Source organism: Bos indicus x Bos taurus, chromosome 10, assembly GCF_003369695.1.
Source record: "Bos indicus x Bos taurus breed Angus x Brahman F1 hybrid chromosome 10, Bos_hybrid_MaternalHap_v2.0, whole genome shotgun sequence".
NCBI classification, from domain to species: domain Eukaryota; kingdom Metazoa; phylum Chordata; class Mammalia; order Artiodactyla; family Bovidae; genus Bos; species Bos indicus x Bos taurus.
The window spans coordinates 58,643,375-58,657,031 of NC_040085.1; the positions used below are offsets into that span (position 1 = coordinate 58,643,375).

The 13,657-nt window shown below is 44.0% G+C and overlaps 1 protein-coding gene across 2 annotated transcripts in view; it reads right to left on the bottom strand.

Moving 5' to 3' along the window:
- SQOR (sulfide quinone oxidoreductase) overlaps positions 1-13,657 on the bottom strand; it is a 53,839-nt gene that overhangs the window by 13,663 nt on the left and 26,519 nt on the right. For both annotated transcript variants that reach the window (XM_027554101.1, XM_027554102.1), the window contains exons 4-6: positions 7,204-7,257; positions 3,235-3,429; positions 1,010-1,219 (exon numbers count right to left, since the gene is read on the bottom strand). In XM_027554101.1, coding sequence (XP_027409902.1) covers positions 1,010-1,219; positions 3,235-3,429; positions 7,204-7,257 — 459 coding nt within the window. The remainder of the gene's footprint in view (positions 1-1,009; positions 1,220-3,234; positions 3,430-7,203; positions 7,258-13,657) is intronic.

The following is a 13,657-nucleotide window of genomic DNA, read 5'->3' on the forward strand; positions in this document are numbered from 1 at the left end:
AAAAAGCTTAAACTGTGAAGTTCTGATGTTTAGAAAATTAATCTTTGGCTCACTTCAAAATTTCCATTTATGGAATCCTTCATTCCTCTAAAAAGGCTGGATGAATGAAATGTGACTGTGTACTGTTTCCTCACTGCTAACAGCTCTTGCCAAAATGATATAAACAAATGATGCTTCTCTGCATCTTCTTTGGATGCCTTTACATCTTGTTCTTAATGTACTATTCCCACTTCACAGAAGAAACAGATGCACAGAAGCCAAGCCCACATACAAAGACTAGATCTCTCCAAGTAGGATGTGGCTCTGCCAGATCTTTCAAGGATTTGTAAGCATTTCCTTTGATGCACAGGTATGAGATGTTTAAAGACATCCTCTTTCACAGGTAAAAGATATCCATCATTCCTGAACTACCCACAAGCAGGCCTGGCTGTCACAAACCATGAATGGAGACAATCACTATATCCTGCACTTAAGAAGCCCTTCCTGAACTCTAGGCAACTAAAGTTGTGAAATGTTTCTGGCTGCCTCAAATGACTCTGTGCCAAAAATACAGACACAAAACAGGATAAAAATTCACTTGGTACCAGTATATGAAGGCTTCTCTGGTGGCCCAGTGGTAAAGAATCTGCCTGCCAAGTAGGAGATGTGGGTTTGATCCCTGGGTCGGGATGATCCACTGCAGAAGGAAATGACAACCCACTCCAGTATTCTTGCCTGGAAAATCCCATGGACAGAGAAGCCTGGTGAACCACAGTGCGTGTGTCACAAAGAGTCAGACACGACTGAGAGACTAACAACAACAGTAGATGAACCCTCCTCATCTCCCATGGACACAACCTCTTATCTCTTCCTCTTCCCCATTTGGCTCCACCTTTTCCCATCACAACCTTAAGATGCTCATTGTAACCAGCCTCCCAAGCACAGGACAATGATGGACAAAAAAGTGGGGCCCTCAGTGTCGCCTGCGTCCATGGCACTGCTCAGCTGATAGCTTCGCCTCCACACTCACTGAAATCACTTGGGTCTCTCCAGGTTTGTCCAGATTCTCAAAAACAGCCTCTTGCTTATCAGCTCGGACTTCAATGAGATTTTGCTTGTAGTTAACGGTGAGGGCCCTCTCCTGGATAATCTTCTGTAGGGCATCTGCATACTTCTTGACCCCAAAAATGGCTCCAAGAGAAGTGTTGAAAATGATATTGGCCTTGGGTCGCTTTCCAGTCTGAAAAAAAGAAAAACATAGAAACAATCAACATCAAAGCATTTACTCCAACCACCCTTTTTTTTTAACCTAGACAAGCCTTAAAACCCTCCAGAGACCTCATCAGCTTTCTCCATCACTATGCACTGGTGGGATGAGGTGTGGATCACAGCCTCCTCCTCCTTTAATCTTCCATCAATGACACAGCACCTCAGTCCAACTTGATTCAGGGGCTGAGGTGGACCCTGTTCAGTGAGGTCCAGAGATGAAAGTCAGGTCCAAGGGAACATATACCTGAATTGTTTATTCATGTGTTCATTTGTTAATTCACTCAGTAAACATTTAATGAGGTCCTAGAGTTGACCAGGTACTATTCTAAGTGCTCCACATTCGCTGGATCATAGAAAACACAAGAGAGTTCCAGAAAAACACCTACTTCTGCTTTATTGACTATGCCAAAGCCTTTCTTCAAGAGATGGGAATACCTGACCACCTTTACCTGCCTCCTAAGAGATCTGTATCCAGGTCAAAAAGCAACAGTTAGAACCGGACATGGAACAACAGACTGGTTCCAAATTGGGAAAGGAGTACATCAGGGCTGTATATTATCACCCTGCTTATTTAACTTATATGCAGAGTACATCAAGAGAAATGCCAGCCTGGATGAAGCACAAGATGGAATCAAGATTGCTGGGAGAAATATCAATAACCTCAGATACACAGATGACACCACCCTTGTGGCAGAAAGTGAAGAGGAACTAAAAAGCCTCTTGATGAAAGTCAAAGAGGAGAGTAAAAAAGCTGGCTTAAAACTCAACATTCAAAAAACAAAGATCATGGCACCCAGTCTCATCACTTCATTGCAAATAGATGGGGAAACAATGGAAACAGTGGCTGACTTTATTTTTCTGGGCTCCAAAATCACTGCAGATGGTGATTGCAGTCGTGAAATTAAAGGATGCTTATTCCTTGGAAGAAAAGCTATGACCAACTGAGACAGCATATTAAAAAGCAGAGACATTACTTTGCCAAAAAAGGTCCCTCTAGTCAAAGCTATGGTTTTCCAGTGGTCATGTGCAGATATGAGAGGTGGACCATAAAGAAGGCTGAGTGCCGAAGAACTGATGCTTTTGAACTGTGGTGTTGGGAAAGACTCTTGAGAGTCCCTTGGACTGCAAGGAGATCAAACCAGTCAATCCTAAAAGAAATCAGTCCTGAATATTCATTGGAAGTACTGGTGCTAAAGCTGAAGCTTTGGCCCCATGATGTGAAAAACTGACTCATTTGAAAAGAACCTGATGCTGGGAAAGATTGAAGGCAGGAGGAGAAGGGGACGACAGAGGATGAGATGGTTGGATGGCATCACCGGCTCAATGGATATGAGTTTGAGCAAGCTCTGGGAGTTGGTGATGGATAGGGAGGACCAGCATGCTGCAGTCCATGAGGTAGCAAAGAGTTGGACATGACTGAGTGACTGAACTGATAGTATGATTATAACCATGTTAAAAAATAGGGAAAACAATGGAAGTACATATCAAATTGATAACAGTAGCTATACCAAAGCAATTGGATTATGAATGACATCTTTCTTCTATTTTGCAAACTTTCAGTTACATAATTTTATACATGTGAAATAAAAAATAAAAATTGATGCTTTCCAATTGTGGTGCTGAAAAAGACTCTCAAGAGTCCCTTGGACAGCAAGGAGATCAAAGCAGTCAATCTTAAAAGAAATCAACCCTGAAAATTTACTGGAAGGACTGAGGCTGACGCTGAAGCTCCAATACTTTGGAGAAGTGAGCAGCAGAGGAAGAGATTGTCAGAGAGCATCATTTACTCCATGGATATGAATTTGAGCAAACTCCAGGAGATAGTGGAGGACAGGGAAGCCTGGTGTGCTGCAGTCCATGGGGTTGCAGAGTCGGACACGACTTAGCAACTGAACTACTAAATTTAGAAACAAAAATGGTATTTTGACATGGATAAAAATAATATCACTTCTGCCCTCCTTGCCCATCCCTGGAAAGGAAGCATACCTTCCTGAAATAGGCTTCTGATAAGTACATGATCTTCTGCGGGGCCCCGGCGCACTTCACTGGAGTGTTAGGGAAGGTAAAGATGGCATTGCCCTCCTTGAAGTCCTGCAGAGCTTTCCATGTCTTCTCCACTGTCCTCACTGAGTAATTGGACCCTATTTTGGGATGGGCAAAACCTTCAGGGAGGCCTTTGATCTGCAACAAAGCACACAAAGAAATTATTATTTAACAAAAGTGAAAATGGAATCTGTGTTTAGAATCCTTCTTGGCTGTCATTTCTACCACCTCTCATGTATTTCAGCACAATTTTGAGCCTCCTGGACTCACACACAGTGGTGCTAGCAGGTGAGTGAGGGGTCTGCTAATCCCAGAGCTGTGGGGCCTGCAGTCATCTGCCAAAGTGGAGAACGGGCAAGGCTGAAGGGAAACCCTGGGCCTCTGTGGCCTGGAGACCAGAATTTGAACCTCTCTTCCCATCATCAGAGTGAGGACAAGAAGCCAGCCTTACTTCCTTTGTGGAGAACAAGTTTTCTTATTAGGAGGGAGAAGAACAACAGGCAGAACCAAGAGCCACACTATCAGCAATAACAAAATTAAATTACCCTGTATAAGGTTGGACCAGGCCAAGCGCTTAATAAAAGCAGCAAAGGCAGGAAATTAAAAGCATGGACTTGAGAACCTACAGACTCCAGTTTGAGTCCTAGCTCTTCCATTTACAAGCACTGTGATCCCCAGTAAATGGCCCAGTAAATCAGGTAGTGGGTCTCAAGTGTGGTCCCCAAAACAGCACCACATGGGAACTTGTTATAAATACAGATTACCAGACCCTAGCTCAAACTCACTGGATCAGAAACTCAGAGACAAGCCCAGAAATCTGTTTTAACAGGCCCTCCAGGTAATTCTGATGCTCACTGAAACGCTTATGTTCATCATCTGTGATATGGGGATAAAAGTAACTGCTCTGTAGGATTGCTGGCAAGAATAAAGAGACCACGGTATAAGACGACTAGAAAAATGGCACGTGTATGGTACATGCTCTGTACACGTCAGCGTATTCCTGTCAGGAAGATTAACTGGGTCCTTCTCTTAAATGTGAGAAGGTTCATATAACACAATGGAGATGGGAATGAGTGAGTTAAGAGACTCAAGGATGATCAGAGAACCATCAAAAACAGTCTCAAGATGAGCAGTCTTTCAAAACCTCTCCAGGCTGAAGGGCACCCACTCGTGACTCATGGAATCACCCAACACCTATTCCTCAAGTCTCAGGGAAAGAGTCCTGTGGTCTCCTCCATTACATGTTAACAGCCAAGTATTCCTCTGATTGTTAACCATATCTTCTGCTACAGTTTAAGTAGCTGTAATATTAGCAGTCTCAACAACAGTAACCACTTATTATTATAAAATCACCCTGCATTTTAATGTTTCTGCCGTCTCACGTCTATGTTAATATTCACTCCACTCACTACAGCCCCTCTGAGGGAGGGGATGGAATATTACTGACCCACAGACAAAGATGAGGAAACAAGGTTGAGAGACCTACCTAGACTCTTATACAACTAGATACTGAGGCCCCGCCCACTGCCTGCGGCCCTTCCCACAGGACCTCCCTGCTTTCCAGCTCCCAAAGCAAAACTCAGGATCCAGGAGATATATAGCCAATCTGTCTTCATCATATTTCTCTAGTCTGAAGAAGCCGTTATCAAGGAAAACGGTGCCATAAAGTAGTAACCAAGTTCCTTTCAAGGACAGTTGTTCCTAAAGGGCAGTTTATGACACCACTGAATCCAAGGTGCTTCCCTGGGAACCCAGAAGCAGAAGGAGCAGGAAAGTCTAAGAAAGAGATGAGATCTGACCCCCGCCCTGTGGGGAGCTGTGGACCATCCTACCACACTGAGAAGACCAGAGAGCAGGACATGGCACTGCAGAGATTCACCGGGAGCTAGTGGGGGAAGAGGCAGAGGCAGCTGGTCAGAGAGAAGCTGCTCACATTCAACAAAACCCAGATCAGAGATCAGTCCTTCTGGAGGCCCAACAGCATCCTGCCCCCGAGATCCACACACCTTGGCATCCTCATCAAAGCCATCTCTCCTTTGTTTACACTAACCTGGGTAGTTTTCTAGTATCTCCAAGACTGCTAAGTAACACAGTAGCCCTGGAAACATTACTCATATCCTCTTAGCCTCGGTTTCTTTATCTATCAAAGAGAAGATAAAAAATTTCTACCTCGCAAGCAGTCATGAGGAATCAATATTAGATTCTTAGCATAGTCCCTGGCACATGGTAGAGACTCCATAATAACAGCTCCTTTTAAATATTATTGTTTCTTGGTTTACTGCAAGAGGGTGCAAACACTCTCAGCACTGGTGTATTCAGACAGTTCTCACACAGCAAGCCATCAGGGTGCCATGACCATAGAGATAGGCTACCTTTGTTAAGTCGACTCTGGTGGACCTTTTGAAGAGGCATGGACTTCCCAGAAACTATCACTGGCACCTTTCTCCATAGAGTCCTCCATGGTTTACTGTTTATATGAGGCTCATGACCCATGGCACCAAACTCATCACAACCTCCACACTAATCCATGGCTTGTTTAAACCTTCACAGACCAGGTCCCATGTCATTCCTTCTATTTCCTACACTGGGCATGTCCCTATTCTGGTTTTTAATCCAGAAACACACATCAAACACCCTGCAGATGCAACTCAGATGAGGCCCTCATCTAAACCACTTTCCTGAAATTTCTGACCTGGTTATCACAATGCTTTATGTGCTTCAACTACTTATTCATATTCCCCAAGAAGCTTCTGGAAATCATAATTACTAACTCACTCTATTATGCTTTAGGAAAATAAATTTGAATCTCACAAACTGTCAGAGGGCATCTGGCTCCCTAGCTCACTGAAAAGTGAGGTCTAAGGAACTGCTGGGGCAGCATTTATATTGTGTCAGTCACTTTTTACCAAAAACCCAGCCTCTATACAACAAAACTTAGACATCCCTTCAGCGCCTGATAAGCTAACTGCCAGTATTCTACCCTTAAAGTCTGCTTAAGAATTCACAATCTAAATCTTACTTTCAAAGGAAATACAACCAACTCAGTCCTACAGAGAAAGGTAGTTTTCTTGTAAGTGTGGGAAAGGCTGCTGTTTTCTAAGAATTACCATCAGGCCCTGGATATGTTGAACTCTGATTAAAGCCTAAAGCTAGAACATATCATGATCACTGACAGAATCTTAGAGAAGACTTTCTTAAAACCATAAAAAGGCTGCTGAGAAATAAAACTGAAAGAGGATTTCTTAATACTCTTTCTTGTTCAAATGAGTATAAAACAACTAAATGCAGTTTTGATCATAGCATAAGTAGGCCAATATAACATACTTATGTACGCATGCTCAGTTGTGTCTGACTCTTTGTGACCCCCATGGACTGTAGCCCACCAGTCTCCTCCGTCCATATCATTTTCCAGGCAAGAACACTGGAGGAGGTTGCCATTTCCTACTCCAGGTGATCTTCCCAACCCAGGAATCAAACCCATATCTCATGCATCTTCCACACTGGCAGTGGATTCTTTACCACTGAGCCACCTGGGAAGCCCATGACATAGTAATAGAAGTAGCTTAAAACAGTACGTTCTCAGACTTCCTGGTGGCACAGTAGATGGGAATCCACCTGCCAATGTAGGAGACATGGGTTTGATCCTTGGTCTGGAAAGATTCCACATACCACAGAGCAACTATTCCTGTGCACCACAACTATCAAGCCTGTGCTCTAGAGTCTGTGATCCACAACTACTGAAACCTGTGCACCCTAGAACCCATGCTCCGCAATAAGAGAAGCCACTGCGATGAGAAGCCCATGCGCTGCAACTGGAGAGTAGCCTCTGCTCATCATAACTAGAGAAAGCTGGTGCAAAAGCAACAAAGACCCAGCAGAGCCAAAAATAAATTAAAAAAAATTTTTAAGTACCTTCTCATAGTCCAGCTGGATTCCAAGAGCAATGATAAGATATTTGTAGGAGATCTGCAACACAAACAATGACATTTTAGACCAAGACCCAAAAAGTGGCAGCCCCAGAACTGACTCAGACCCCAGACATCAGTAGCCCCTACTGCGTCTCCATCTTGTCACATGATGACGTGGGGCTGCGGATGGTGGGCAGGCCAGCGGGCAGGGATGAACACTCCAGTGTGCCATTATGTCCACCTCTCTGCTGCCCGTTCTCTGCCGCCTCACATGTCAGTGCTTCACAAATATATAACACGCCTGGCTTCTGGGAGCTTGAGATACCTGTACTTTTACACAGTGGAGCACAACAGAAAAGAGACCACAGTTATTTGTGTTAACACTGTTTCATGCCATCATTGACTCGATGGATATGAGTTTGAGCAAGCTCTGGGAGTTGGTGATGGACAGGAAAGCCTGGCGTGCTACAGTCCATGGGGTCGCAAAGAGTTGGACATGACTGAGCAACTGAACTGACTGTTTCATGTTGAAGGCTGACAATCAACTTTCTTTAAAAGTTAACCTGTAAGTCCCACCTATAGGGTAATGTGTGAATCTCAGGCCAATCTGTCCTACTGGTATAGACTGGATCAACAGCATAACTGAGAAACTGCTCTTTTGAGGGACACTGAAAAAGATGTGATAGAACCTACCTGATCCTACTGAACGAGCTGTTTGGAATTTAAAACTCTTCTCTTTAAATATGGGCATTGTGCTCATCCATGCTGAGGGCAAAAGTATCCATACTTATTATGATGGAAATGTGGGTTCTGGATCAGGAGGAAGACAAACTGAAGTACAAAAATGTAAGCAAAAATGATATAAAGTAAAGGGACTTGCCTACAGAACTGGAGAACGACAGCAGTGAATGTGGGAGCCCAGCCTGTGGCCACAGGTGGTGACTGCCACAGCCTTTTAGAGAAGGCTGGATAGGTGAAGAGGTGGATGGTTGGTTTCAGTTGCTTGTGAAAAACACAAGTAGAGAAGCAGAGCGGCCAGCTTGGCAGATCACAGTGGAAGAGAGGGGCCTCCGAGACCTGAAAGAGCTTGGCTTGGGCTGGGGAGCCAAGGGGAGCAAGTCGCTGAAGAGGTCCTGCCCTAGGAGACTCGGCTCCAAGGTCACCTCCACTGTGTGACCTGCCTATGACTCAGTCCCCCTCCCTGCTGGCCCCTCCCGGCAGCTCCCTCAGCACAGTGGACTGAATGCTTTTTAGCCCTTGTGTTATTCAGCAGCAATGTCCTCCTCACTACACTCAACACTCCTAGAGGATAAAGGTTATATCTTATTCCTTATAGTCCTAGAATCTAACACAAGACACTAAAGTGAGGAAGTCTGTAATATTTGTTGGATGAATGGATAGGTAGATGGTTGATTTCGGCTGCTTGTGAAAAATACAATCTATCAAAGTGGACAGATAATAGATACATCTTCAACTGTATGATTTGCCCACCCATAGAGACCGAGTGCCCTTAAATTCCTTGTTCTGTAGGAAAGTGTACCAGGCTCATTAAATGGTTGAGTGAACTCCTCAGGATGTAAGGTCAGAGATGGCATAGGATCTGGGGTTCCTGACCCACAGGTAAGACATGTGAGCACTGTAAAGAAAAGCTTTTGGTTTGTGCATGCATTGATGGTTCTATTAGAGCATAATATTGATTATTTTTATGGACTAATAATATACAAGCTTAAGATTATGAAAAAAATAAGGGAGAATAAATCCTAAAGTAGCAAAGTACAAAAGAACACTTCATGTATTTTGAATGAGTTCAAGCTTCTAGGCCAGATGATCTAAACTCTAAGGAATTACAAAACCTTGTAAACAAAACTTCTGAGCAGTTTCAGAGAACAGTGCAGACCTTGCCAAAAGGCTAAATATGGACAAGTGTTTTGTAATTTTATATGAGGGGGTGGGCAGAGAAGGCAATGGCATCCCACTCCAGTACTCTTGCCTGGAAAATCCCATGAACGGAAGAGCCTGGTAGGCTGCAGTCCACGGGGTCGCTAGAGTTGGACACGACCGAGTGACTTCACTTTCACTTTTTACTTTCATGCATTGGAGAAGGCAATGGCAACCCACTCCAGTGTTCTTGCCTGGAGAATCCCAGGGACGGGGAAGCCTGGTGGGCTGCCGTCTATGGGGTCGCACAGAGTCGGACACGACTGAAGCGACTTAGCAGCAGCAGCAGCAGCATGACGGGGTGGGAGAGGTAAATTATGACACTAATAATTTAGTAAACAAGATGTTTATGCACTTCAAAATTCCAGGCTCATCTAACAAAATGATGTCTCATAATAATTTAGAAAAAGAAGGACATCAGCAAGTGTTTGCAGACTGCAAACCTGCTTCCCATCAGTCGGCAGTCAAGAACTCTGTGAGCAGAGTGGATACTCAATAAATATTTCCTTTTCCTTTTTTTTCCCATATACTCTTTTTTCCTTTTTTTTTTTAATTAACTTTTTGGTTGCACCACACAGCATGTCAGATCTTAGTTTCCTGATTAAAGATCAAGCCCACACCCCCTGCAGTGGAGGCATGGAGTCTTAACCACTGGACCATTGGGTAAGTCCCTCATGTATTCTTTAAAAAGTAATAACAGCCACATTTCTTAAGCATTCACTTTGTACAAGGCACTGTCCTGACTATTTTACATGTTTTAATTCATTTAAGCCTCACAACAACCCAGTGAAGTAGGTATTAGTACCACTTTACAGATGAAGAAATTGAGGTACAACTTGATCACAAAGATTGACTCAACACCTTCTATGTGACAGATATTATGCTAAGTCCTGGAGACAGAACACCGAACAAGAAAGGCCCAGTTCCTACCCCTCCAGGAATTCAGTCTAGTGGGCAAGACATACGCCAACAGATAGCCACACAGACAATTACTAAACCACAGAGTGCTGGGATGGCAAGTCTAGAGGGAAGGCCATGTCTAAGATAAAGATCAGTAGGAGTTAGCCAGAGGAAGAGGTTAAAGCAGCCTGTGCACATGTACCAGGGAAGAAGGCGGCTGAGGCGTCTGAGGAGAGAAGAGGCCAGTGTGCTGGAGCAGGAACAAGGAACAGAACCAGGTTAAGTCTGGAGAAGGAGCAAGGATCCATGTACACACTGGGCCTGTGGAACACACTCCAAACAGACAGACCCCTGGGGCGGGAAGAGTCGGAGACACACTGGGTCTGGACTGCAGCAGTGCCCTCGCATTGTGGACAGGATAGGAAAGTGTAAACAAATGATGGAAACGAGTATGTAAATTGTTTAATATTTCAAAAGAATACTGATTGATTCATGTATGCTAGGAAAAAAGTTCTCTAGGGACATGTTAAAGAATTCAAACCTTGAACTTAAATGAACCCATCATGGATAAAGGCAAGGAAAAACTGCTAACTGGATGACAGAATCACAAATGTAAAAGATCCAGGCAAGCTGGGAGGATGAACCAAAAGCAAGAAGATGAGACATGATATGTAGATTTCTGATACTTGGCTATGGAATAGAAAGTGAAAAGTGAAAGCCGCTCAGTCATGTCCGACTCTTTGCAACCCCATGGACTATACAGTCCACGGAATTCTCTAGGCCAGAATACTGGAGTGGGTAGCCTTTCCCTTCTCCAGGGGATTTTCCCAACCCAGGGACTGAACCCAGATCTCCCGCATTGCAGGCAGATTCTTTACCAGCTGAGCCACAAGGGAAGCCCTGGTTCTGGAATACTTTTGCTTAAAAAATCCTGGACAAAAGTCTCACCAGTTTATGTACCACCTTATTCCTTAGCGCTAACAAAGCACTGCAACTCTCCCAAGCGTCTAGACCAGAGTCTAAGCAGGGTTCAGAAGTGAGGGCGCCTCCCAGTACCTCTCATTCTCAAGAGGTGAGACAAGTTTATGTTCCTTAAGATACAAACAAAGCCAATCACAGAGGTACTGAGCTACTCTTGCAGTGCAGAGGGGTCTGACTAGGAGGCAGGCACTGCTGTACCAAAGAGGTGATGTGTCTTCAAACATACAGGTCTGCTGGTCCCTTGAACTGGCAGCAGACTGGTGAGAAAAAGCAGCCCCAAAGCTCAATCTTGTGAACTGAAAACAGTCTTGTGTTTAATTCAGTCTGTTCTCCTGGAGATGTTGGGGAAAATAAGGAAGTTTATCAACATGGGAAAAACAATATATAAAGAATATAGAAATTTTTTAATTTAATGTAAATAAATGTATATTTATTTGTATATACATATACAAATATATTTATATTTATATATACATATATATTTGTATGTTTGTATATTTATATACATGCATATAAATATGTATGTTTATATATTTGCATATTTATATATACACACATATATATAAATATGTCTATATTTTAGGATGGGGGATGCCTGACTCGACAGTAGATCATGTGAATAAAAGGCCCATGGTCTCTAGGCCAGCATGAATCAACACTGAGAAATGTCACTGGCAAACGCTAGCTTGGGCTCTAGCCAGCTGTTGAAGAGAATGGTCCCACACTATTCTGGGCTGTTCTGTAGCATTGGTTACTCTCCCAGACACCTACTGGGGCCATGGATCTCAGAGTACTAACAAGCCAGATGATGTCCAATGCAGGATAAAGAGGGTAGGAAGGGGATTGGAGCCCATGAGATCTGAGGAAAGTGGGGACAGGAGGAAAAGTCTACCTGAGAAGAAGACAGACACAGAATCTGAGAGCAACTTTCAAATAGCTGGAGGGTTTCTCCACTGAAAAGAAAGAAGACCTTCTCTCCCACACTACAGGAAGAATAAGGAATAAGAAAAGTACTATGGCCACTAACACCTTAGAGGCCAAAAACAAAACAGAAAAGACGTTACAGGAAGGTGGGTTCTGACTCATTAAAGGAAGAACTTTCATATAACCTGTCTGCCTAAAAAAATGAAAGAAGAGTGCTAACTTTCAGAGAAGTGGGACACGTAAATACTGCTGCTGCTGCTGCTGCTAAGTCGCTTCAGTCGTGTCCGACTCAGTGCGACCCCATAGACGGCAGCCCACCAGGCTCCTCTGTCCCTGGGATTCTCCAGGCAAGAACACTGGAGTGGGTTGCCATTTCTTTCTCCAATGCATGAAAGTGAAAAGTGAAAGTGAAGTCGCTGAGTTGTGTCCGACTCTTCACAACCCCATAGCCTACCAGGCTCCTCCGTCCTCTACCAGGCAAGAGTACTGGAGTGGGTTGCCATTTCCTTCTCTAACCCACTTTAAATTCAACCCCATGACCCCTGTGCCCAAGTCCAAGTAACTCAGCTCTATTTTTTAATTAACATTCATCACCTTCTAACACACTATATAACTTACTTATTACGATTATTGTTTATTGTATGTCTTCCTCCACTAGAATACAAAATCCTGAACAATAAAGATATTTGTCTGTTTTGGTTCACTTGTATATCCTTAAAACTGTATACACAGGTTATAATAATGCTTAATATAAATAAATACTGAGGGAGGAAGGAAGAAAGGATGAACAGAAGCTAGGCAGATAATCTTGATCAGGGTTCAGGGAAAGGCTACAAAAAATCTCTGTACTCCTTGAAATTTAATGCAAAATTAGGCACTTATATGCATTCTGTAGAGCAGGGTAAGGTCCTGCTTGGAAAGATCCATGACCTAAGGAAAGGCTGAGAATGCCTGCAGCAAATGGTCCCTGCTTAGAGCAAGAGATTAGAGCTGAAAGATTTCTACCAACTCTGATTCTACAGTTCTGTGAAAATGCTGGAGTGCCCAGTTTGGAGGGATATGAATCAGAGTATTAAAGCCAATAACACCCTGAGGGCCCAAGAGCCACCAGACCCTGGGACAGGCCGGGGACAGCATGGCGGCTGTCCCGGGCTCAGCAGCAGATGAGGGAACAGGATGGCTTCTGAGCCTGTCTTCTCACCATCCTGCCCTCATCCCCTCAGTCAAACCCAGGGGCTGCAGCTGCTGAAAAGTTGGGATTGAAGTATGGTGGGGATGGGAGGAGACGTCTATGGTGCTGAGCAATTGTGACCCTCAAGCTGCAGCAGCAGCAATTCTTAGCCCTAACACCAACCGCAGTCACACGGCAGAGCACCCACTAGTGTGACCGAGACGGATACTCTCCAACATCCCCTTCCTCTGCAGGGCCATCTGTCAGGTGGAGAGGCCCACTGCTTCAAAGGAAAAAGGAGTGAGGTACCTGGTATTTTAACACAGAGCAATAGTGTCTGTTCAATAAGAATTCAGGTACATGATACTGTAGTAAGCAACAGGGCAAACTGGTTTTCAACGAATGCTTGTCTTCATTGTTCATTTATTAATTCAGCTTCACTCAGTCCTTCCATCTATCCCATCCTCCTTTCCCCACACCCGTCCCATCTCACACAGTATTCAGCACACACACACACACACACACACACACACACACACACACA